A 22958-nucleotide genomic window follows, 5' to 3' on the forward strand; every position below is an offset into this window, starting at 1 on the left:
TCTGCCGCCGGGGTAGTCTCCAGCGGCACCCAAAGGAGCGAACCAACCTCAAAGAAGATCCTCTTATCTCCACAGGAACTGCATGTGTGCCCAAGGCTGCCTCCTGTGCCTCTCTCCAGAGCTTCCATCCCCATCTCTAATCTTCTTTCAAAAAACCAAAACAAACCCCAAATAAAAATCAACCAATCAAACCAAATAAAACCCCTCAAGACACGAGGCATGCCCAACCCATGACTAGCAGAGGTCTGATTCCCCTGTTCTCTTCCTGGGACCTTCTGCTGGAGTCAGATAAGCCATGGAAAGCAGCCACTGAATTGGAGAAACTTCCCTCTGGGCCCTGTAGAGCATGTTGTTGTTCCAGTCTTCAGTCAGACCTTTTGTAGATGGCTCTTGAAATGTTTGCCTTGGTATGACAATGATTGAGTCTTCATCCTCAGTCTGAATCCAGCTTCTGCATAAAATGTGGACACTCAGTGTGGCTTTTGGCTGTGAGGAGCTGTTTTCCTTCAGTTAGAAATTAAATTTCCCTTTTCAACCTGCTGCAATCTCATGCCTTCAGCGGTAGCGCTGCTTTCCTGGTGCAGCCTTTTGGTATGATGGAGGCTGGCCAAACTCAGCGAGCAGCACCGAGGCTTTAATAATAATGGGCTGCAAGAAACACCTGCATTTGGTGTTGCCATTGTGTCACACTTGTACTTTTGGCCTTATGGCAGGTTTAATGTTAGTGCTTGTATTTAGAGCACCAAGTGCAGGTGATGCAGTTCAAAGCAGACTGCAGTGTCCACATTTAAATATGTTCACAGCTGTAGTACAGTTAAAACCCACTTGTTATCTGGTTGCATCCCTTTTGTTTGCAAGCTCGAGCTAGATAAGAGAGCCACAGAGCTGTTTGTTGGGTAGCTGTTGGAACATCTTCCTTAGTTACTGCTGGAATGGAAGGCATTTTATCACAGACTGCAACAGCTGACTTTTCTCCAAATATAGAACAGAAATATGTATTGAATGCTTTGGCTCTTCCTTCAGTATTGGGAATGTTTCTACCTTTTCCCCATAGTAGGCAGATCAATGCAGTTGCTGGGGTTTCTATTCTTGAGAAGCCTTAAAAACACATCATCTTCCAGCTCTGACTATGGATTTTACCTCCTGTCGCTAGGATTCCCTTGTAAATTTTATTTTTTCCCTTTCTATTTTCCTTTCTATTTTCTTCTCTCAGCTTTTTTTTTTTTTTTTCACTTGCTAGAATATATACAAGTGTTCAAGTGCGGGGATGTGACAGGGAAGCCCAATAAGCAATCTGTCTTTCTAGGAAAAATATGCTACTGTACCTCTGGTCCCACTCAAGTGCTGAGTACGTACGTAGGTGCATTGGTTTGGTCTCTATTCTCCTTACACATATCCAGATGCAATTGTCACAATCATTTTAACTAAGCTACCGCTAATTTATATTTTTACAATTGATTGCTCTTTTCTGTCAAGATGGAATCTAATATGTACTTACCCATTTTCAGTGTAACATTTCTTGAACTAAGAAATTGTTTTCTCTAATTTAGCAAACTGGAGGGTGTTCTTTGACACCAGCCCCCTATGCCTCCCGCAAGTGTTGTTGCATTAGAAATTCCCGATGATCAGATGGGATTTTCCCTCTGTTATGAAGAGGTGCTCATCTAGCCACTCATCCTGTGTGCTGTCTAATATGATTTCAGTGGTGTGTAGCAGACACACCAGCTCGTACCCTGTCTTGAGCTTTATCTGCTAGAATGTTAATCCACGAGCATTTGAAATCATATGCCTCTGAGACACAGTCAGCTAGAAACAGATAACAACTGTTTGAAATTGTGCCGTGCCCATTCCCTGTTTACCCACTTAGATCTTTCCTAAATAGGCTAGAACTTTCTGTAAATTGTTTTTTAAGCATTTGTCTTATTTGAAACTTATATGCCAGCAGTATATTTGGGTTGAGTTTATGCACTTAACTGAGTAGTCACATAATTCTTGTATGTAATTAAAGCTTTTGATACTGGTACAGAAACAGGTAGATTTTTTTTTTTCATTTTTCCCAGTGTCTCTCATTTTTCGAAATACTTTTATACAATATTAAATAGGTGGTTACTTGCTCCCTTTTTTCTCTTTCCTCTTTTGTTATTTGCTAAGACCTTCCTTACTTCTCTAACAAGCATTAAAGTCTTTGCAGACTGCTTTCTTCCCCTTTCACTTTGATTTACACAACAGCCTCCCATCAGAGAAGAGGGACCAATGTTTCACTAGGCTACAGCTCTCTGAACATTTTTCTCATAGCTTGATATATATTAATTTTAAAATCTTTTCCTTTCTACTTTAATCCTTTTTGAGACGTGAAAGATCCCCAAGAGATAATGTGTATTTCCACACACAGCAGCCTTTACAAACTCCCTGACACTTAATCCTGTAAACTACTGTTGTTAGGGTTATAGCAAAACATTTGCAGGGGATCCTAGCTACCTGTGTCAGAAGCCTGTCTTAGTCATGTCTGTCTTTGTTTTTCTGGAATAAGATGCATTGGCATACTGTTGTCCTCTTGCTCCTTAGAGAATATTTCGTGTTCTTTTAGAAGAAATTTTTCAGAAGGAAATGTCTTGTATGGATACTCTTTACATACCAGCTAATGTAGTTGAAAAATCTGAAAAAAAGCCATAATGAAGACTTAATCACTCATCTAGTTGTTCCTCTCTGCCCCCCCCCCCCAAATTGTATCAGCCAAGCCAAATCTTTTTCTTTGTTTTAATCTAAGGCTAAAATGGCACTGCTACCAGTTCTGCAGCTGTGGATATTCGTGGGCATGTGCTTCATGTTCTTTGTGTTGGTTTGCACCTCTGGGCAGCAGCAGCAGCTCTCGTGAAGCAGGGTGGTGGTGCCTCCCAAGTCCTCCCACAGCCTCATTTCCTGACCTGCTGGGTGCTTCTCTCACTGCCTGAGAATATTGGGTGTTGAGAAACCTGCTCTTGCAGTTCATCAAACAGGGCTCCTGCTCCAGGACAAAGATATTACATCACCAGAAGTCTGCTGCTCTCAGTAATCTTTCTGTGTGCCTTCCATGGAGAGGTGGTGGCCTTGTAGCAACAGTGGCAAATAAATTTTGAGGTAGTATTTAGATGATTCAAGGAGCGTTCATGGGTCTTGTTTTGATTTGGAGGTTGAATGTGACCTGCACAATGTGGAATTGCTGGGATGATTTGTAACAAGCCTCAGTTATTGAAATTAACAAATAGGCTTATTCTGGAAGTTTTTATTTTCTTTCCCTGAAGGTGGCCTAAAGGCTGAGAGCTTGGGGAAGAAGAGGAAGAATTTATGTTCCTTTTTTTTTTCCTATGTTTTTAATTAGGGACATTTTTAATCTTCAGCTTAGTTTTAAGATTCATCCTTTTCAAGTCTTTTATAGGAATACATATGAACTAGGATTTATTTGGGTTTGCTTACCTGGTCCATGTGTCTTCTCACTTTTTCCCCTGCACACAAGGGATCTCAGCTTTCATTTAAATGACCACAGGATCATTTTTGAGTTGTGGCTCTGGATCAGAAGAAAACCTTGACGGCATTTTCAAGGTTATCTGGTGCAGAAATGTCTGCTTCAATCTGCAGGCTGGCTGAACTAGTTGCTGCTGCTGGTGTGACCCTGCTTCAGGGATGTTAACAGAAGTGTCTAATCGTGATGCAAATGTCAGCATTGCTGCTGTTTCACTCCTCAGAGCCTTTGAGAACAGGTTTGTGGATCACATGTTTCACTCTTTGGAGACTGTGGGGCATAGGCTTTAGTGCAGTAAGTGATTTTTAGGAACATTGCTTTTCACCCTCTCAACCTGACCCATTGTGCAGAAAAGTGAGAGCAGATGGCAGACCGGAGCAATGCCATAGTGGAACAACCCTGTGCAATCCCAGCTTTCTGGAGGAGCTCTTGCTCCTTTTCCTGAGCTTGGGTTTTCTGGGCTGGAAAGTCTAGTGTCATCTTGCTTGTCTGTAACCAGTAGATCCCTATGGCTGCTGTATCCTGGTAATGGGAATAAGCCTTTTCTCCAGGTTTCTATGTGGGCCTGCAGTGACAGTCTTGCATTTATTTCCTTCAAGCCCATTGGCATACCACATGCTCCGCTCTGTTCCTGGGACAAGCCTGCCCTGGGGTGTGTCTGTGGCTTGCTGAAGGCGAGGGGAGCCTGGGGAGTGCAGGTGTCTGGGCTGGCTGTGACAGGAAGCCCATCCATTTGTCACCCCATGTCGACAGGGCCTTGTTTGGAGCCCGACGTGTGCTTTGCTCCAAGCCCCCTGGATTGCATTTAAGTAATCTGTAAGTAGCGGAAGCGGAGGTGATATGTGGAATAGCACCATTTCTATATCTTTAGCTGAGATAAAAATAATTCTTCAAAACTCATTTCCAAGGAGACCAGTACCTCAATAAAAACACTATTTTTTTTCCCCCTCTTCCCATTTGAGATGAGGCCATATTTAACTTAGCATTTGGAGCCTGGCAAGGGAAGTCAATTCTTCATTTTGAGGCGGGAAGGGAAGGGGGCGAGAAACCCGTTTTCCTAGTTTGGAAGAGCGATTTAACTGATTAATGAGATGCGAGGTGACACTCATCCTGTGGCATCGTGCACGGGGGATGGGACGAGGATTTGTTCGTGCTGGGAAGGGCTTGCTGGTGCTTGTCAAGGGAACTGGGACGAGTGTCTTTCGCTCAGCGCGCCTTTCCTGGGGCTGCCGCCCCACCGGCAGAGCTTTGCAGTCCTGAAATTGGAGCAGGCTGGGAGCGCAAGGCTGTGAGGACACTTGCCCCAGTCAGACTTGGGGGGAAGCTGCCTCCAGGCAAGTGGGAACCCGATACACTCTGAGGAACCGGAGCCAGCTGCTGCCTTCCCTCTAGCAGTATGCAAGTCTGTAAAATACTCATGTGGAGCCACCTGCGAAAGCAAATTAACCCCTTTATCTGTGTTGCTTCTTTTCCCCAGCTCACGCCGACAGTGGTTGTTCTTCCTGAGGGAGCTCCAGGGCTGGCACACATGGATTTTCTCCTTAGCTCCAGGATCCCTGTAGTTACGCTCCTTGATGCCTGTCAGTGGTTAATGATTAAATACAGCTACTGAATTGTGACCGAATTTGGGGTGTTGACTGAGGGGTAGACGAAGATGTGCAGAACCTGCCTATGGCACCCTCTGTGGCTCCTGCATCTACGGATGATTCCTGGAGGAGCAATTAGTGGATGGGGGGGAATGGGTCCTCACCCCCAGTGACCTTGGAGGACAAGGTTTTTCTCTGCTTCATTCGCGGCTTCATTCCCTTTTCTAAAGTAAGCGCTCTCCAGCACTGGGAGCTGGGCTGCATTTATTACTAACCCCACCCATCCCTGCCTATTGCAAGAATCTTGTGAGGCCGAGATTGTGTTTTTAGAAGCAGAATGACAGAGAGAAATTCCCTGGAGGCGAATGCAGAGTGTGTGCTGTGCACGCCAGTACAGACACACGGGGCTGGGAACTCCCAGGGAGAGATTAAGTGCGAGAGAAGAGCGCAGAGCAGCCAGAGCTGGAGGAGGGGGGTGGAGGAGGCGAGACGCTTTCTAAGCCTCAAACTGAGCCGTTCGGATTTTTTTTTCTTTAAGAAAAAAAAACCAAAAACACCCTCTACCAACCTCGGTCTCGACAGTCTTACTGAAGTGCCTCTTGTGTTGCCGGATCATCTCACTGCTGGGTTTGAAGGACCCAGGCTAACATGATGTACCTCTGGGTGAGTAGGAAACGTGTGTGAGGGCTTGCACACTTTGCACATATAAGGAATGGAAAGCTGAAGGAGAGCGGCCTTCACTCTTGGGCATAGCTCTGTGCAGCCTCTACTCACTGTGGGCTAGTTTTCCCTTTTAAAAAGTAATATTTTGAGCAAGTACTATAACTGGGTATCAAGCAGGCTTTTCCTGTGGTTATAAGTGCCTCTGGAGAGAACAGTTTTGGGCAGGTGCCTTGGAGACAAAATTTTTGGTATAATGCTGCTCACTGTCTGCCAACTGAGAGACCTGTGTGTGTATATATAATTTTTTTAATGCATAAAGCTATTCCCATGTGCCTCTGCTTTATGGGATTTTTGGTGTTACTGAGAGACATCCCAGGTAGTGAAGGAGTGCTGCTGAAAGGGATCTGTAAGTCTCTGAAGGCTAGGAGAGGAGCAGGAAGGGGTTAGATAGTTTTGCAGTTTGGGACTTAGAGGATGGGGGGAGAAGCTCTTTTGAGAAAAGCTGGATGCAAGCTTGTTTTTCCAGAAGTGGCACAGTTACTCAAGTTTCTGGTGGAGTATGGAAAATGTCAGGAAAAAACATGTGTAAAGTGTTATATCCAGCAAGCAAAGTAATAGCTTATACAAAGGCATATATATTTTCAGCCTTTGAGCAAGGACTGGAATTTCCACTGGAGCAGTCAGCTTTTAGACTGCTCAGTCATCAACGTATAGTTTTGTCTGTTCCCGGGCACCCTTGAAATCAGTAGTTTGCCCTTGGGTTTCCTTACCCAGATATGTGAGGTAAAGAATAGTTGGGTTCCAAGTTTTTGGTTTGATTTTTTTTTTTTTTTTTAAAACCCTTGTTTGTAACTCAGAACGAGAGGGTTCTCTCTGCCTCTGGCTGCTTTGAGTCCAGCTCCCCATCACTCCCAGGAACAAACACTGGTTTATTTTAGCAACAAAGCAAGCCTTGGAACCCAGGCAGAAGGATTTGACTTCCCTCCTTTGCACATACACACACTATCTTTGTTGCAGGGTAACCTGATTCTTCACAGGGGTATGCACACTTGCCTGGTTTCATCCAGCAGGCCCTGCTGGCAGGCACGTCCACCTTCTGAACTCAGCCCCTTGCCACAGCCTGGTGTGTGGGACCCCTGCTTTTTAGGGAGAAAGACTGGGCAGGACCCATGGCTCAGCTAAGATTTGTGCTTGGTTTGGTGGGTGGGGTGAGAGGAGAAGTAATTCAGCCAATGCTGCTGCTGATTTTAGATAAGGAATGAACAATGGAGATGTTCCTTACTCTGCTGAAATGGGGAGGATGAGTGTGGGAGCAGAGGAGAGCTGCCCTGCTGTCTCACCACCTGTGCTGAGGTGTGTGTGAGCACTCTAGTACAAAATATAGGTGTTAGCCTGCCTAAAGACCAGCTTTGGCCCAAAACATGAAGCACTGACCTAGATTCTTAAAAGAGGGTTGAGTTTTTGGGATGCTTGCCAGTGGATGAACCCCATTGGCTGCTGCTTCTGCCTGCACCCTGAACTTCAAGCAGCACTACTGCTGTGTTTGCATTGCAGTTAAACTTCAGAGAAGTGGAGAAAATAAGTATTAAATGCTTGAATAGCTGAAGGGGTTTTAAAGTCATCATCTGGGCACTCTGCCATGATAATTAAAAAAATTAGTGAATTTTTGCTATCTAGATATGATCTTTCCCTTCTCAGTACAGGTTACACTATTACTTCTGGGGAATCTCCTCCTTGGACCTTTCAGGGACCTTTTCCTCTGTGCCCATTTATGTTTCTGCTTTAAGCTCTTTTTATCCTGGCAAGCTGCATAACCTTTAGCAGTAAGAACAAGGAGCCTCAACTGACAGATCTGGTTTGGTATGGGGTTTGTTGTGCCTCGGCTGTGCCAGTTTCTTGCTTCCCTGCTCACAGGTTCCCCTCTGCCTCTTATTCTCTTTTTGTTGCCTGTGCTATCTTTTTTTCTATTCTGTGCCTCTTGTCCTTGGAATGTCAGGACTTCAGTAGATGCATGGAGATTTGTACTGAGTCATTCCTTAATTCAATGCATGAAGCTACATTAATGCAATGTTAAATTTGAGATTTTAAATATGCAAGTCCTGAAATCCAGAATTAAGATTCCCACAGCAACCATAATGTTTCTCCCCCAGCCCCCCAGCCCCCAGGGGTACATGTTACAGAATTATCTTCTTTGAAGAGATTGTGCAATATTCAGTGCTGTCAAGTTTGACAATCAGTAAAATAAAAAGGAGCATAGGAGCTTCCTATGCAGCTGTGGTGTGGTGTGGATACTGAACCCAGACATACAGGCTACCTGCAACATCAGTCCCTGATTATAATGCTGTCTCTGGAATTAAATGGTGGTGTAGCCTTGGTTCAGTCTGACATTCCTGCTTGCTGAACTGTATTCCCTCGGGTGAAACTTGTTGCAGGATACTCTTAAATATTTGAGAGCCTTGTAGACTGCAGGAGATTGTGGGCTGTGGAGAGCTGGAGAGTAGGAAACTTAAAATATCTGTTGTGATGACCTAATGCTTGGCATTGTGAGCGAAGTGAAGGCAGCAGACTATCTGTGCCATTAAATATCAAGAGAGACTATTTATCTTAACACTTTCGTTGTGTAGGATGCAGTTGTATAAAGTCTTTCTGAGACAGAGATGGTGTGATAGTCTCTCTGATGATGCAGACCGTTGGAGTGTATTGTCAGTGTTGCAACTCAAAGTGGGTATTTGCTTTATGTATAGGAGGTGCATATAGGAGTTCTGTTTTTGCAGGCAAGTGTTTTGTTTGTGGGGGACCATCTAAGTCTAGTTTTGTCTCTTCTCACACTCATCCCCATTTGTGTGCAGCTGTCTGGGCTCTTGAATTGCTGAAGAGAGCTCCTAATCATCAGTTCTCTAAATGGGACATGGGTAATTTGGGCTGTGAAGGCAAGAGGGTCTTTGTGCTGAGGGTGATCAGGAGTGACAACATGGGGGCAGGTGTTGTGCTGGTGACAGCCAAGAGCAGAGTGGTTTGAAGGTGGGAAAAGCATTAAACCCTTTACTGGATAAGAAAGACTGAGTTTTTTTCATTTATGAGCAGATGAATCTTTGTGTACTGTGAGTCATGAGATATAATCTAGAGTCATTTCATTCCAAGTATTTTCTAAAGAGCATGATGTGTTCTGAGAGTTGCATGTATGAATGTTGCCTTGTTGGAGGTCTGTTGTTACAAGAAAGGTTGAAAGGAAGGGGCAGCAGTCCTATGAAGCAATTTATCAATCATCCTTCTCCTGTGCTCAAAGACAGCTGAAACTATCAAAGGCAGGAGAGACCAAGGTAAAGGAGGTCCATGCTGTTGCTAGGCTTCTGGTAGGAAAGCACTGGATTCATTGCTCTGTTTATAGTGGGTATGGATAATTTCCTCATTTCTCGCAGCCGTGTACAGTGTACATGCTGAGTGTTTGTCAGAGGGCTGGCTGCCTATTGCAGTGAAAAATGATTTCTTTCTCTGGAGCCCTGTGAAAGTGAAGATCCTACCTAGACCCACTAATTACCATACAGCAAGAATAGTGCTAGTAAGCTTGCCAAGCTCATTTTGAATTTTTTTGTTGGTTTTCTTCCTGACCTGTCTTTTACTTGCCTTTTTGTCACTTAAAAGTCTCTCTTTGCATTCACTGGAATAATTTTTCCCCCTAGGCTCCGAGCTCATCAGCTTTACCACCAAGGGATTGGAAACCCAACTCTGCTGCCAAACTTGGGTCTTAGCAACGAGCTCTTCCTCACGCCAGGTCTTTCTATTATTTGTTTGGTCTTTTTTCATGAGAGGTAGCTACTGCCATTGAAAAGTATGGACATAATGGCATATGTTTGATAGCAGTAAAACAAGTGCCTGTCCAGGGAAGACTGCCTCTCTGCTTTCTTCTGGTACGGAGCCTGAGGCAGCTCTTGCTGGGGAAGTCTAGCTGTGCCTCTAGGTCTTTGGCTGGAACCTGTTTGGTAGGCATGGCTAATGAACGTCAGCCATCACCCAAAGCTCTGACAGGAGGGAGAGCGCAGGTGCTGCGTGTGAAAGGTGTGCGCGTGGTGTGGGTGCTGCTGAGAGAGGGGGACATGGAGTTGCTTCTGGGAGACTGAGGCTGTGAGGATGTAGAAAGGTTTCCCTGAATGAATGTTAGAGGTCAGGTCTGGGTGAACTACTGTGAGTGCGTTAAAAGATGTTTTGTGTTAATACAAACACTGATTTTTGGAGTCTTGCTCTGGAGCAGAAAAGCCCTGGAAAATCATAAAATGGAGCTCATGCGAAAATCCTCGAGCTAGTAGCCTGTAAGCTATTCCCCAGCCTGCAAGTCCCCATGGTGCCATGCTGTGGCATGCATACGTAGCAGCTTGAATCCAGAAGTAATATAGTTATGTTTGTCCAGCACTGCAGCTGAGATAATGAGTTCTGCTGCTCGATAAGGTTTATTAGCTTTGGTGCAGCACCTCATGAACATGGTTATACTGCTTCCACACTCGAGCTGCTCTGTGCACAGCTGGGTTGGGGATGTCTGCATTGCGTTCCTCTGGGGCTTTGTGTGACAAAGCAACTTGCATCTATTTGCATCTAGGGGTTTATACAGGCTTTGGAGATTTAGGAAACAGAGAAAGAAGAGTGTATGAAAGAGATTATATAATGTGACTGCCTGTGTTATTAGAGGACTAGAGTTGATAATCCAGGTGATCTTTTCCAATTCTGTATTCCTGCAAGCCTGTAATCGTGGAAGATGCCAAGGTCACTACTGAGACAAGAAAGCCCAGTGCAGTTCAAAAAGAGAAGCCATTTCAAATTAAAGTATTGGTTTCAGAAGACAGAGATTCAGGATCAGGATGTGCTATTCTGTAGGCTACAGTGATTTTATCCAGTTTTGTGTAAATCAGGTGTACAGCACATTGCCATCATGTTCAGGAATTCCCTTCTCTGATGAGTATGCACAAAAAAAGTAGGGGGATGTAGCCTTGCTTAGTTGGTGTATTTCTCCAGTGGCTCTTCTGCCTGACTGCTGTATTCCCACCTGTCCAAACAGTGGTGAACACAGGGGACTCTGTTTGCTGTAAGCCTGTCCAAGTCTTGGAAGACTGACAGGGGCTAGGTCCTGTTTAAGTTAGTTTTTCACAAAACAGCCTGTTTATCTTGGAAGGAAGAGAGTAAGGAGAGAATACACCTCAGCCTTTGTGATTACCAGCTGAAAGTTTGAGGAAGAAAGCAGATAATAGCAACTGGAGGCTGAACATCTGTGTTTCCTGCACTTCCCATGGTGCTTATTTGCTAATCTTAATTCCATTAGTGACGGAACTTTACTGTTTTCACAGAATCACAGAATTCTTAGGCTTGGAAAGGACCTCTGGAGATCATCTAGTCCAATCTGTCTGGTAATGCAGAATCACTTAAAGTAGGTGACATAGGAACATGTCCAGATGATTTTGAATGTCTCCAGAGAGGAAGACTCCATAACCACCCTGGGCAGCCTGTTCTAATGTTCTGCCACTCTCAGTGTAAAGAAGTTCTTGTTCATCCTGAGGTGGAACTTTTTGTGTTTTAGTTTATGGCCATTGCTCCTCATCCTGTCACTGGGCACCACCGGAAAGAGTCTGGGAACAACCTCCTGGCACCCATGTTTGAGATATTTACATTTGTTAAGGAGATCCTTTCTCAGTTGTCCCTTCTCCAGACTAAACAGGCACAGCTCCTGAAGTCTCTCCTCATACGAGATGGTCCAGACTCCGCATCATCTTTGTGGTGTCTACTGAACCCTCTGTGATATCTCCTTGTCTTTCTTGAAATGTGGAGCCCAGAACCGGGTACTGCACTCCAGGTGTGGCCTCACTAGGGCCAGGTAGGAGGGGGAGGGTCAGCTCCCTTGACATGCTGGCCACAGTTTTTCTGATGCACCTCAGGATACCACTGGCCCTCCTGGCCGCGAGGGCACACTGCTGATTCATGGTCAGGTTGTCATCTACCAAGAGTCCCAGGTCTTCCCCTGCAGAACTGGTCTCTAGTAGGCCCTGTATTGGCACTTGGGGTTGTTCCTCCCCACATGCAAGACCCTGCACTTGCCCTTGCTGAACCTCATTAGGTTTCTCTGCACCCAGCTTTCCAATCTATCAGAGCTGTCCTAACCCCCAAGGTAATGACAGTGTTGTAGGAAAGGTCTCTGAGTGGACCTGAATTGGGGTGGCTTTTTTGCCACAGCTCTAAGCAGTCACTAGGGTAGCAACTGTGTATGTGTGCATGCTTAACCAAAAGTATGGTTGGACAGCTTGTGCAATTAGCTGGAAAAGATCTCTTCATAGTTCAGCAAGAGCTACTAGGTACAGCAGGAGCTTGAGTGATGTAGAGGGGTCAGAAGAAACATTCTCTGTATGGAGTTATCAGTTTGGAGAAGGAACTGCAGTCTGTATCTGCAGTACCACAGCTGTGGCTGGTACCCCATACCCAAGGCAATGTGATTCACCCTGCAGCCGTGCACTGGAGAGGCAAGCTCTGCTGGTGGAGCAGTGTGGATAGTTCCACACTGGAAGTGAAAACAGGCTTGCAGAAAATTAAGAAATCCATTGAGGATGTGCTTTGTGCCCTCCAGTGCTAAATTCTTTTGCTAAAAATGTTAAAGATTCCTCAAAGCTGTGAAGAAGCTTAAACAAGTAATTAAGTTTCCTTCGTCTGTCCCTTAAATTTAGGTTTCATTGTTCTCAGAGTCCTGTGTCTCATGACTAATATACTGCCTGCACAATGCGCTGGCTGATTTTTTACCAGATGGTTCTTGGGTCTGAAGCTGAATCCAGGGCGAAGGCAGTTAGTTTTTCTCCTGCCTCAAATGAAAGATGCTGTCCCCCACACAATGCTCTGATTGAATCTTGGACATAAGACAATAATGAAGTGAAAATATTTTGACCAGATGACAATTTTTTAAGATATTCTTAGGGATTATTATTCATGATATTTAAGGAGCTGGCATAGAATGATAGTAGAACACTCCTCTGTACATTTTTTTTTATAATTTATAAATCATCTAGTGTTGAAATAAAGTTTAAATGGAGAAAAATTCTGGAATTCAAATATGTATACGTGGCTAGAAGATAGAAAATGTGCAGTGTGAACTGCCTGTTCCTATTTTTTCACTTTTCATTTTTGTTGTAATGGTCTTCTTTTTCATTCCACTCTCAGTCATGATGGTGATGTCTCCTTGCATCCATTACATACCTTTTGGATGGAGAACCCTTGTGAGTAGAGATAAAACATCTCTCAGGAAGGTGCAGCATAAGTGGGGTGCACATCTCCCTGGGGACCATCTCAGCAGCACTGCAGAGCAGATTTACTCTGAGGCCTGTTGGATCCAGCAGTCATTCCAGCTATTTTCCCTCCCCCTCCTCCTAATTTATTACACTGGGATTTTGGCTGCTGCTTGAGTAAGGAGGAGCAATGAATGGCCATTACTTTTTTTGGACCAAGCAGCTGAAAAGGAGAAGACCAGTCAGAGTAGGTGAGGGAACTGATTGTGACATCTTTTAAGAAATGGGTGGTTTTGGCATTTTTATATTTTAGTGTTGGGGAAAATTTTCTTCTGCAGAAGAAATTTGGGTGGAGTGTGTACAGTGTGTGTGTAACTGCTGTTCTTAAACACCTTTTGGACTGAGAAGTGCTGTAGAAATATGAGATCCTTTAATGCTTTTTCCTTGCATGAGGAATGTCGTCTTCAATGCAGCTGTTAAGCTGTTGCAAACAGGTGTGCAATAAACACCCCTTCCCTTTTCAACCAAATGTGGTGGTGATGGATACCCTCTCATTTAAACATGCGTGGCTTTCTCTCCTACAAGAATTAAAAACTTTAAAAATAGCTTACATATCTAGAAAGAATATCTGGCCTTGTCCTGTTTCCCTCTTCCCCTCCCCCTTGCTACCAACTCAAATTACCGACAAGCTTTGGAAATTTCGGGGCAGGGGAACAGAAGTGCAGCTGGCCTGCATGTGTTGCACCAGCTGCAATGCAAATGATACATGCTGAAAGAGGCTTTTCTCACTTTTGTAATTCTTGGATATTGTTGTGCAATGGGGACATGCGACAATTTGTCTTAAATGTGTTTGCTGATATGTTCTGCAGAGTATACTGCGTCCTTTGTTCCTCGCCGGCAAGAGACAATATCAAAATCCAATTGCCCGTTGGCAGCATGTCTGATTGCAGCTGGGACTGTCCTCCTGCCTTCCCCATCCATCAGGCCTGGGGTGATCCCATCACACTTGATACCAGTTAGTGTGGGGCTGGCCAGAACACAGACTTTGGTAAATCCTCAGCTTTCTTGGCTTTTTGGACAATTTGTAATAAACCAAATTTTTTTTTGTTCTTTATTTCTGAAAGTGGCATTGCTTATTGCTCTTCTGCCTGAGAGAGCCAAAGGGAAAGTGCTTGACTGCCTATGCCCTGGTTGTTTGTGGGTATCAGTCAACTTTTCTGCTGCTTATCTGAAGCAGTAAAAATACAGGCGTTGGAGGTTTAGTTGTGTAAAAACAAAAGCTGATGTTGATTTAATCCCATTACACTGCGTTGATCTCTCAACCACTGGACTCTTAGTAGGATTCCAGCTTTAATCCTGTAAGGATCAATCTGGCCCATTGCTTTTCTGTCCTGATCCTAAATCCCCCTTTAATCTTGTTAATTATACCAGGCCTTTTTTGGTTTCATTTTTTTTCCCTTGTGTACCAGCAAAACCACAGTAAATCTTCGCGTTGCTGTCTCTGACCTGGTGTTTTTACCCTTTGCTCATCCTGTTGAGGAGCAAGGTTCTCCTGAAGGCTGGTTTCATCATTCACAGCAGTGTATTTGGTGGTGTGGTGTCTGCTGCTTGTCTCCTGTGAAGTCAGCTGGTTATGCTGTTGTGTTGAATCCCTCCTGCTTCTGTCAGGAGTTTTCTTTTTTTTCATCTGTTGTTTGATACTGTGCTGTCTGAAGCAGAGTATCATGGAACATGACAGCCACTTTGAAATTGCTTTCTTATGTTAAAGAAAAAGGGTTTTTGGAGCAGAATCCCATCATTGGAGGAGAAGACAATGTTAGGGAATATGGAGCACTGCTCAGATGATGGGGCACATGCTCTGAGAAGACTGGAACCTGTGTCAGGGCCTGGGTAGTCCCATGGCCCACAGAACCCTTCTGAAGGTCACAGAGAAATTCAGCTGCTTAAATCAACCTTTTTATGTTTATATGTGTTCGGGTGGCTTGAGGAGAGGAATAATGTGCATTCAGACTTGAGGCTCTTTATCTTCACATTGCACTGTCTGCAGGCCTCCAAACCCAGTGCTGCCTTTTCTGTGTAATGCACAAGGCCAATTTCTCACTGTGACAATCTGCTCCTGGCACTTGCAATAGAAACTAGCAGTGGTTAATGTATTCATCTCTGTTATTTCCTATAGTGTAAAGAAGAAAACCAACCCAAAATTGCACCTACATTTGCTGTAACTCGATCAAGAGCTGACAGATCATTTCTGGAACATGTCTGTGCTGGGATCTTGACTGCTCTGCCAAATTTTATGCCTTTATCTTGCAGTGTTGCTCCTTTTCTCTCCCCTGTCCGTGCTGCTCTGCCTTACCCAGCAGAAGCTTCTACTTTTCCAGCCTTTCAGCCAAATTCTGATTTTCCACCACCTTGCCAGAGTACTATGGGGCTGATATCTCTCCTTGCCAGAATGCAGGCTGTAGGGTGTGGGTCTGGTATAGAAGTAGCCAAGGTGATTTCCTTTTAAGCCATATAGAGGGGAAACCAGGTTTGGATCACAGAGGATGAGCTCTATGGATGTGTTTCTTCCAGTTGAAGCAGCCCTTGTGCTTAGTTTTTGAAAAACACTCAGAGCCATGACAAGAAAGTAACAATTGCTTTTAAGGAAACGTGGGCATTTTCCCAGCACTTCTAGGGTTAAGGAAATTGTAGAGGGGTGACATGGTGACAGTGTTCCCTATTTTTGTGTGTTGCCAGTAGCGAGAAGAGGGAAACTTTGATTTCTAATCCGCTTTGGAGAAGGCTCCGTATCAGGGCTGCACAGAAACATCCAGTCAAGCAGCTCCTTTATCATAAAGGGGATTTTAATTAAAACTGTTCTTGCATCATGAGCAAAATGAGCGTCAGTGCCAGCCAGCCCTGTACTGGGCATTTATCTCCTTCAAACCACATTACCAGTAATTGCTGCATTAAATCAAAGTCGAGGGAGATTACAGGTCTGAATTGGGCAGGCGGCCGGTGCCAGCGTGGGGAGCTCCGTGCTGCTGAGCCGCTGATACGGGAACCCCCTCGGCCCCCCAGCTGGGGGTGAAGAGTCGCAGGGCTGCTGGATCCCAAGAAGCCCTTCTCATTACAAGACAGGAATTTTTGTTATAACCTAGGAGGAGTGGCAGGCTGTATGCTTGGAGCATTTTAAGCTGCTGGTGTTTTTCTATTAACTTCCTTTTAAAACAAACAAAAGCAATAACAAAACAAACCCTGTGGCATTGCCATCCCACTTCTGTCTCCTGTCTGGATCCACCACAGATGTTCCCTTTTGTTCATCATCTGCTACTTATTCCAGCCCTGAAACTTAAGAATAAATCACTTCTTGTCTTGATACATCCTTTTTTCCTCTCCTTGCCACAGCTCTGTTGTGGAGCTGCAAACTTGATTCCTCTCTGTCCCAACATGGGAGGGTTTCTCCCCTTCTTCACCTCTACCTACGCTGAGGAATTTTATCTGCCTTGACCTGTGGTTCCTTTGCTAACTATGGCTCATTAGTTAGTTTAATTATTTTTCTAGGTTTTAAAGCATTCTGTTGTCTCTAGGTCTAGAGCAGCTGTTTCCCTTCTTCTTGTCCATATACTTTAACCTTGGTCACTCTAAAAAACATCTGATCATCCTAGCACTGCTGTTGCTTCCACTCTCCAAACTTCTGTCACGGAAAGGCTAAGGAATGGCCATGGCCACATGAGGTCTCAGGCATGTAGACTGGCTGGGGTAATTAGATCTGTGTGGGCATTCACTGAATTACCAAAATGTGACAGCTGGACTTTCAGTGGCTGTTATTACCTCTGTCCCATAATTACAAAGAGGGTAAGCCAGGAAGAGATTGTGAAGAAAACATGGGTGTTTTTCCTTTAAAAAAGTGATTGTCATTTTCTTTGTTTTTGTCTTGATGGCAGTTACACATTTTCCTGTTCTGTTGCTGACAATCTTGGGGCATTTGGGTGGCAGTGATGGTTTTTCTTCTATTTGCCCAGAGGCGTTGGCAATATGCCATTCTGAAATTTGTTTCCTACAGTGTTTGCACATCTACTACATTCCTGTGCTGCAGAATAGGATCTCATTCTCAGCACTGTACTGAGAACCTGGTAATGTATGTGAAAGATGATGCTGCAGCTGGATCTGCCTGCTAAAACAGGTTGCACACTGTCGAGCTGTATTAGATTTTTAAGATTCGCACAAGTTTCTCAGAAGCTGTCTAGTTCAGAGCAGTTGCAGGAGTGTGCCTGCTGTGCCCCTTCAGAGCTTGAAGCTGCTGCTTTTGCTTCATTACAATGTGAGCTTGAGAATGCAGCTTAAGTATTGCCCTACTTTAACTGTGGCCTATGCATGAATCTCTAGCCTGAGATAAGTGGTTCTTTTAAATTCATGCTAAGAGACCTGTAAAGCTGCAGAGGCTGAAGGTTGAGTGCTGCTGATATCCCAGCAGATAATGCAGAGGGGTTGCAGTTAATTTTTGCCTTAGTAGTCCTGTTAACCACAAAGTGAGAGTAGTCCCACAGCAGAGTAACTGGAGAGTTGTGCAGAGAACATAAGCCAGGTCTTTGGTGAAGATTTCTTGATAGTGAGAGAAGGCTCGCTATAGGGGTTTTCATGGGAGCCAGGAAGCCATCTGGATGGCATTGTGGTTTTGGGACAGAGAATGCAGATAGTGTGGGCAGATTAGGGTGAATGAACATGAGTGATATTTTCTTTTTTTAATTTTTTTTTTGGTAGAGGTCACAAAAAGCTGATGGAAGAGTAGGTATCTTGATCGTACAGATAGTGGAACCAGAGTAAGCCCTCAGCGGTTGTTGTCCAGGGATTTCAGCTGCTGTGGCTTGTTTTAGAACTTACTGGGAGTTGAAACTAGCCTGCAGGAAAAGGCTTTGGACTGAGCCATGTTGGCCTTTATTCTGTTCTTCTGGCTCTTGGGGAGAAGTGTGGGTGGCAGTTATCTTATGCGCCCATGGCAGACCTCTGTGCCCATGTCTTGGGACTCTGTGTGAGAATAAAAAGATTTCCAGAATTTTTCTCTCTCTTGCTTTCTCAAAACTAGATAGGTTTCAAAAATCCCAGTCAAAATGTAGCTGTTTGCTGCCTTTTACTATTTTTGTCTTAGTCTGAGGCAGAAAGTGATCTGAAGACTACTTCTTGCCTCTGAGCTGGCACAGTCTTAACATGCCTCTTTCTGTTCTCCACCACAGCCTTATACTTCTCCACTGAAAGCACTGGAGAAGGGACACAGCAATAACTAGCACCTCTGCCTCCAGATGAGTAGTCCCTGGGGTCCACCCCCTACGTTAAAGCATGACTTGCTGCTGTCACCATTCATTTAGCCTGTCTTGATTCTCCTCTTTCAGGGTAAACTGCATCATTTTTGCCAGACCTCAGCTTTGCATGCTATTTCTGGATCCCTTCTGTGCACTCAGCAAATGCACCAAACTCTTAACTGCAGCACTTCTGGTATTTTGCTCTTGAATCTCTTTTGAGTTGCCTGACTTTGGGATTTTTAATTTTTTTTTAATGTGAGTGGGGAAAAAACAGGATTCATCATCTAAAGCTGAGCAGGTGGGCAAGATTTTGAACTGAGGCCTGCAGAAATTAATGGACAGATGTAATTCTATCATGAAATTATCTTTGCAGATTTATGCTGAAAGTGTCATATTTTGTATATTGCTCTGCTGGAACTGTTTCCAGATGACTTCCTGAGATTTATTTGGTGACCTGCTGTTGTGGCAGCTAAAGGTCCTGCCTGCCTGATGTTCTCTGATTCCTCAGTTCCTGCCAGTAATACAGTCTCAAACCCAGCTATCACACATAGACAGTGCTGCCTGTTTATTTCTCTCTTACTTTAATTCAATTAAGAATTTTGTTTAGTATTTTTGATGTATTTTGTCTCTTGCTTACACAGTTATGTGGTGTAGGCAGCTGCTCTGCTATTCTTACTGCACCAAGCTGGGCAGGGAGTGCTTTTCTCCTGTGTTGGAACAGCAGAATGCTGTCCCAGAAAACCTTTCCCCCAAATTCTGCTTTTGTTTGTGTAGCTGGGAAGCCATAGCTCTCTAAAGTAGGGATAAATTTAAGTTCATACTAGCATAATTTATTGTGTGGCCACTCGTTAACTTGGAACAAGTACCTTATTCTATTTTAGTTTGTCACGTGGAAGCAATTTGATAAGCTGAGGGGCGAGGTGGGGAGGAAAGTCCATACCAAAACCGTCTCTGCTAGGAAGCAAGTGCTCAGCTAGATGAGTAAGACACTCAGCCATGTTCTGAAATGCTCTGCAGTGGTTGATCATGTTCTCCCTTCACCCCAGGCAAAGGCGGGGTAGAACGTGTTGGCTCAAACCCTTGTTGGAAGTGGCTTATCCCATGAGCCGTTTGCTGGGATAGATTGGGAATGCATGTGGCATTTCCAGCAGCCCCACGTGGCCGCTTGCTGGTGGGTCTGAGGTAATGGCAGAGCTGTGCTTACACTGCAGGGGAGTCATCAGTGTGGTCCAGCCCTAGTTTGTGATTCATTCAATTAAAAATACTTCGTGAGAGTATGTCTGATACTACCATCTGGTGACTTTTAATAATATTTATTCTTAGGAAGGTGGTTCTTTAATTAAGGAATTAACCTTAATTTTTGTAGGCTTAGCATAGATCTGAAGAAATGCTCAGACTTAAGCTGCTCTATTTCTAGAAGAGTCAAATCTTTCTTTTTCGGATCTCCCTGTTGTCTCCTTAAGGATCAACTAATTGAACTGCTGCTGCTTGTTAAGGGAAAAACCAAGTGGGACTGTGAGAGACGGAATGAGCAAAGCTTTTCTCTGACTGAGGTTCTGGAACAGCCTCTGAAGTGAAGGAAAACTGCCTCCACTCTATTCTTTTTGCTTCCTCTTTGTCCACTGCCCCCAAAGGAATATACAAAGGCAGTGTGGCTGTCATGTAATGTCTAAACTACCAAGAGAAAACTCCTTGTCTTCTTTGATGTTGAAATTCTGCATCTGGACACCTTTTTGTTTCTCATGTAACGAGCAAAAAGCATTTTGATGGACATGTAGCATTACCAAGATCAGTGCATATATAAGTGGTCCCTGAAGAAAGCTGTGATACAATCACCTTCATTACCAAGTGTCTTAGCCCAGAAGTATACTTATTTGCTTCCTAAAGCAGTGCCAAGTATTTAGAATTCTCCTTGAAAGAAGGCCCAGACCTAAGACACAGATATTTTTTTTCTGGGAAGTTTGTGTATACTTTCTTTTCCCCCTGTTATGCTGATACTGAGCCTTTGGTAATAAGGCGATGGAGCCCATCTGGTTTTAGAAGCTTCTTTTGGACTTGCTGCCTGTTATATTCAGGTATTCTGGTGTTGTCTCATGATTTTATAATTGAAACATGTTCTGTAATGCACGTAAAGCACTGGATTGGGGTAGAAAGGAAGGCTGAAATAATGTCTTCTATATGCTGCTGGTGTATCAAGACTACTGGCAGGTTTATTTTGCAACTTAATCACTAATAGATTCTTGTGAGTTATTGTTCTGTTAAAGCTGCCTTGATGAGAGCCAGCTTGCTAGTGTCATGAATAAAACCTCAGTTCTGGGAACGCAGTCTTTTGACAGGGGATTTTTCAAACTTCAGATGAGTGTTCATCACTGCATTACATTTTTTCTTTGTAGTAATTTCAGAGATCGACTTTGGGCAATCTAACTTTCACCTGAATTACCGTGAGTCCTTTATTGGCAGCTGAAGTTATCTGAGCAGGATCTGTACTTCCAGCTTAAGGAAGACTCTGCCTACAGAAGTCTTAACTTTAGGATCAGGAGTGTTTGTCTGTCTCTCTTGACAGCAGTGACAGTGTGGGTTGGGTATTGGAAGACTTTGGTTTCTGGTTGAAGAAGATCCAGTCTTGTGGTTTCATGAGTCCCCTTTGGTGTATAGGTTTCTGGAGTTTGCTAATGTTACCATTCTACTGGATGGCTGTAAGAAAGCTGAACAAAACAAAAAGTGCCAATTGCCCAGCAGACAGAGGTCTTGCAATATGCTCCTTCAGCAGACTGATTTCGTATTATTGTTTCGCCTCCTTTTTCCATGTCCTTCCCTAAAGCAGAGCTAGTTGAGACTTTGAAAATAAGTGGTAGTTAAGAAATAATGACTTCTAATTCTGACCTGTTCTCCCCTTATGTTGTGTATTTGTAATTGTTTTTTAAAACTGTTCTAGTTTTCCAGTCTAGACAAACCATTAATATTTAACAGCTATGTGTAGATGATGCAGTGAAGGCCCAAGGGCAGTAACAGGATGCAGGTATCTTATGTCCACAGTTTAGGGTGTGCATCATTTCTGCTCTTAAGCCACTTTAGGTCAGTTTCAAGACTATGGAGCTTCGTTGGAGAGTGTTTAGAGTGGTAGTGGCACATGCAAAAAAAACTCTACCCCTCTTAAGTGAATTGCCTTGAAAATGGAGAATGTGTGGCAGAAAAAGATGGAAAAGGGAGATCTCTGGGACTTAGAGGAGAAAAGACATAACCAGGAGCTATTTCAGAGCTCCAGTTTTATTAAGTAGTATCTTTGGAATTTTTCTCTCTCTGTTTTTTTTTTTTTGTTTTTGTTTTGTTTTTGTTTTTGTTTTTTTGTTTAATTGTGCATTTTCTCCATGAGAAGTGAATGTGCAATGACTGAAATGACTGAAGTTCTGTTGTCTGCCTGAAGTATGTCTTCAGCAGAAGCAGTGGGTATGATGGGGCAATCCTTGCTGCTTTACATTTTTGCTCCTTTCTTTAGTTCTTTGGGCTTTTTGCCAGGGGGCTTTTACTTTTCTTGGATTCAAAGTGTATTTTTGGTGATTTCATTTGTGCTAATGTGTTTTTGGACTATTAATCCTAATGAACATGAGGCTTCAGTAATCAGATAGGGTTTCAGGCAAGAAATGGCTCCTATGGCTTTACCAACCCATTCAAATTCTTTCCTGTGATGTCCTTATTATGCTAATCCAACACACTTTGGTTTGCTGCTACTCCACATCCCCCAGAACTGCTGATTTCATTTCTGCTTTAATGCATCTAGTTCCTGATCTGTGACATTTGCTTACTTAGTGTGTTTCACTTGCAGAGAAGGCACTGGCTGGGTGCTGAGTTATTCACTCACCTGCATAGCTGATGCACCACCAAATCTTCTTGTCTTGAGATCAGGACATCTATGTAAAACTGGCAGGTTTCTGAAACATGAGAAAAATCCAGTTTCTGCAGTCACCCATGTGTGGTCGTGTTTGCTTCTGCATGCCGTTTTGGAATATTGAGCTTTCCTGTGCGTGCTCTGCTTACATTTATGTCCTCCCCACTTGAATCTCTTATGATTCCAGGGTCAGAATAACACCTAAGTTATTCCGTAAGTAAATTTTCTTGTCATTGGTGATATTGAATCTGTGAAGAAAAAGGAAAATCATGCATCTCTTTGAAAAACATTACATCCATTCCAGCAAACAAGCAATAAATGTAGCCCTAGAGAGAGGAATGGGGACTTTCCCGTATGAATTCTCATCTGGAGTGAGCAAAAACCACCTTTGTGCTCAGGGCATGGGACCTGCTTTGGTGCAAAATGGGAATCTCTTGCAGCTCTGTTGATGTAATCTTGGTGCTGTTTGTCTAACACTAGTATGAACTGGCTGAGCTGCTTGATCTATTTAGCTGCTATGGAAATCAGTGCATACCCAGCCAGAAAATGCATCCTTGCTTGCTGGCATGTTTCCTACATTTACATCAGTCTTTTAAAAGCAGAGACATATTGTAAGCTGCTCATCAGATCCCTGATGACCCAGTTTAGCAGATGTAGTGATTGGCTAATTGTTAAAGATGCCATTTTTGGTGGGTGAGAGGAAGAGCATCAGCCAGGCTTCTAGCGATGAAGAGTTAGATTCAGCAGAGGTAAGAGCCCTTTAGTGGGAGTAACTAGATAAGGCTTGGATTAATT

The 22958-nt window shown here is 43.8% G+C and overlaps 1 protein-coding gene across 9 annotated transcripts in view; it reads left to right on the forward strand.

The window, feature by feature from the left end:
- Window positions 1-22958, forward strand: part of RBFOX2 (RNA binding fox-1 homolog 2) — a 170971-nt gene that overhangs the window by 51497 nt on the left and 96516 nt on the right. Inside the window, exon 1 of one of the 9 annotated variants that reach the window (XM_064420361.1) lies at window positions 5621-5748. The exons of the other annotated variants lie outside the window; for them this stretch is intronic. Coding sequence (XP_064276431.1) covers window positions 5734-5748 — 15 coding nt within the window. The 5' untranslated portion in view covers window positions 5621-5733. Of the gene's footprint in view, window positions 1-5620; window positions 5749-22958 lie in introns of those variants that run through there. 9 annotated transcript variants of the gene reach the window in all.

Source organism: Passer domesticus, chromosome 5 (genome assembly GCF_036417665.1).
Source record: "Passer domesticus isolate bPasDom1 chromosome 5, bPasDom1.hap1, whole genome shotgun sequence".
NCBI lineage: Eukaryota > Metazoa > Chordata > Aves > Passeriformes > Passeridae > Passer > Passer domesticus.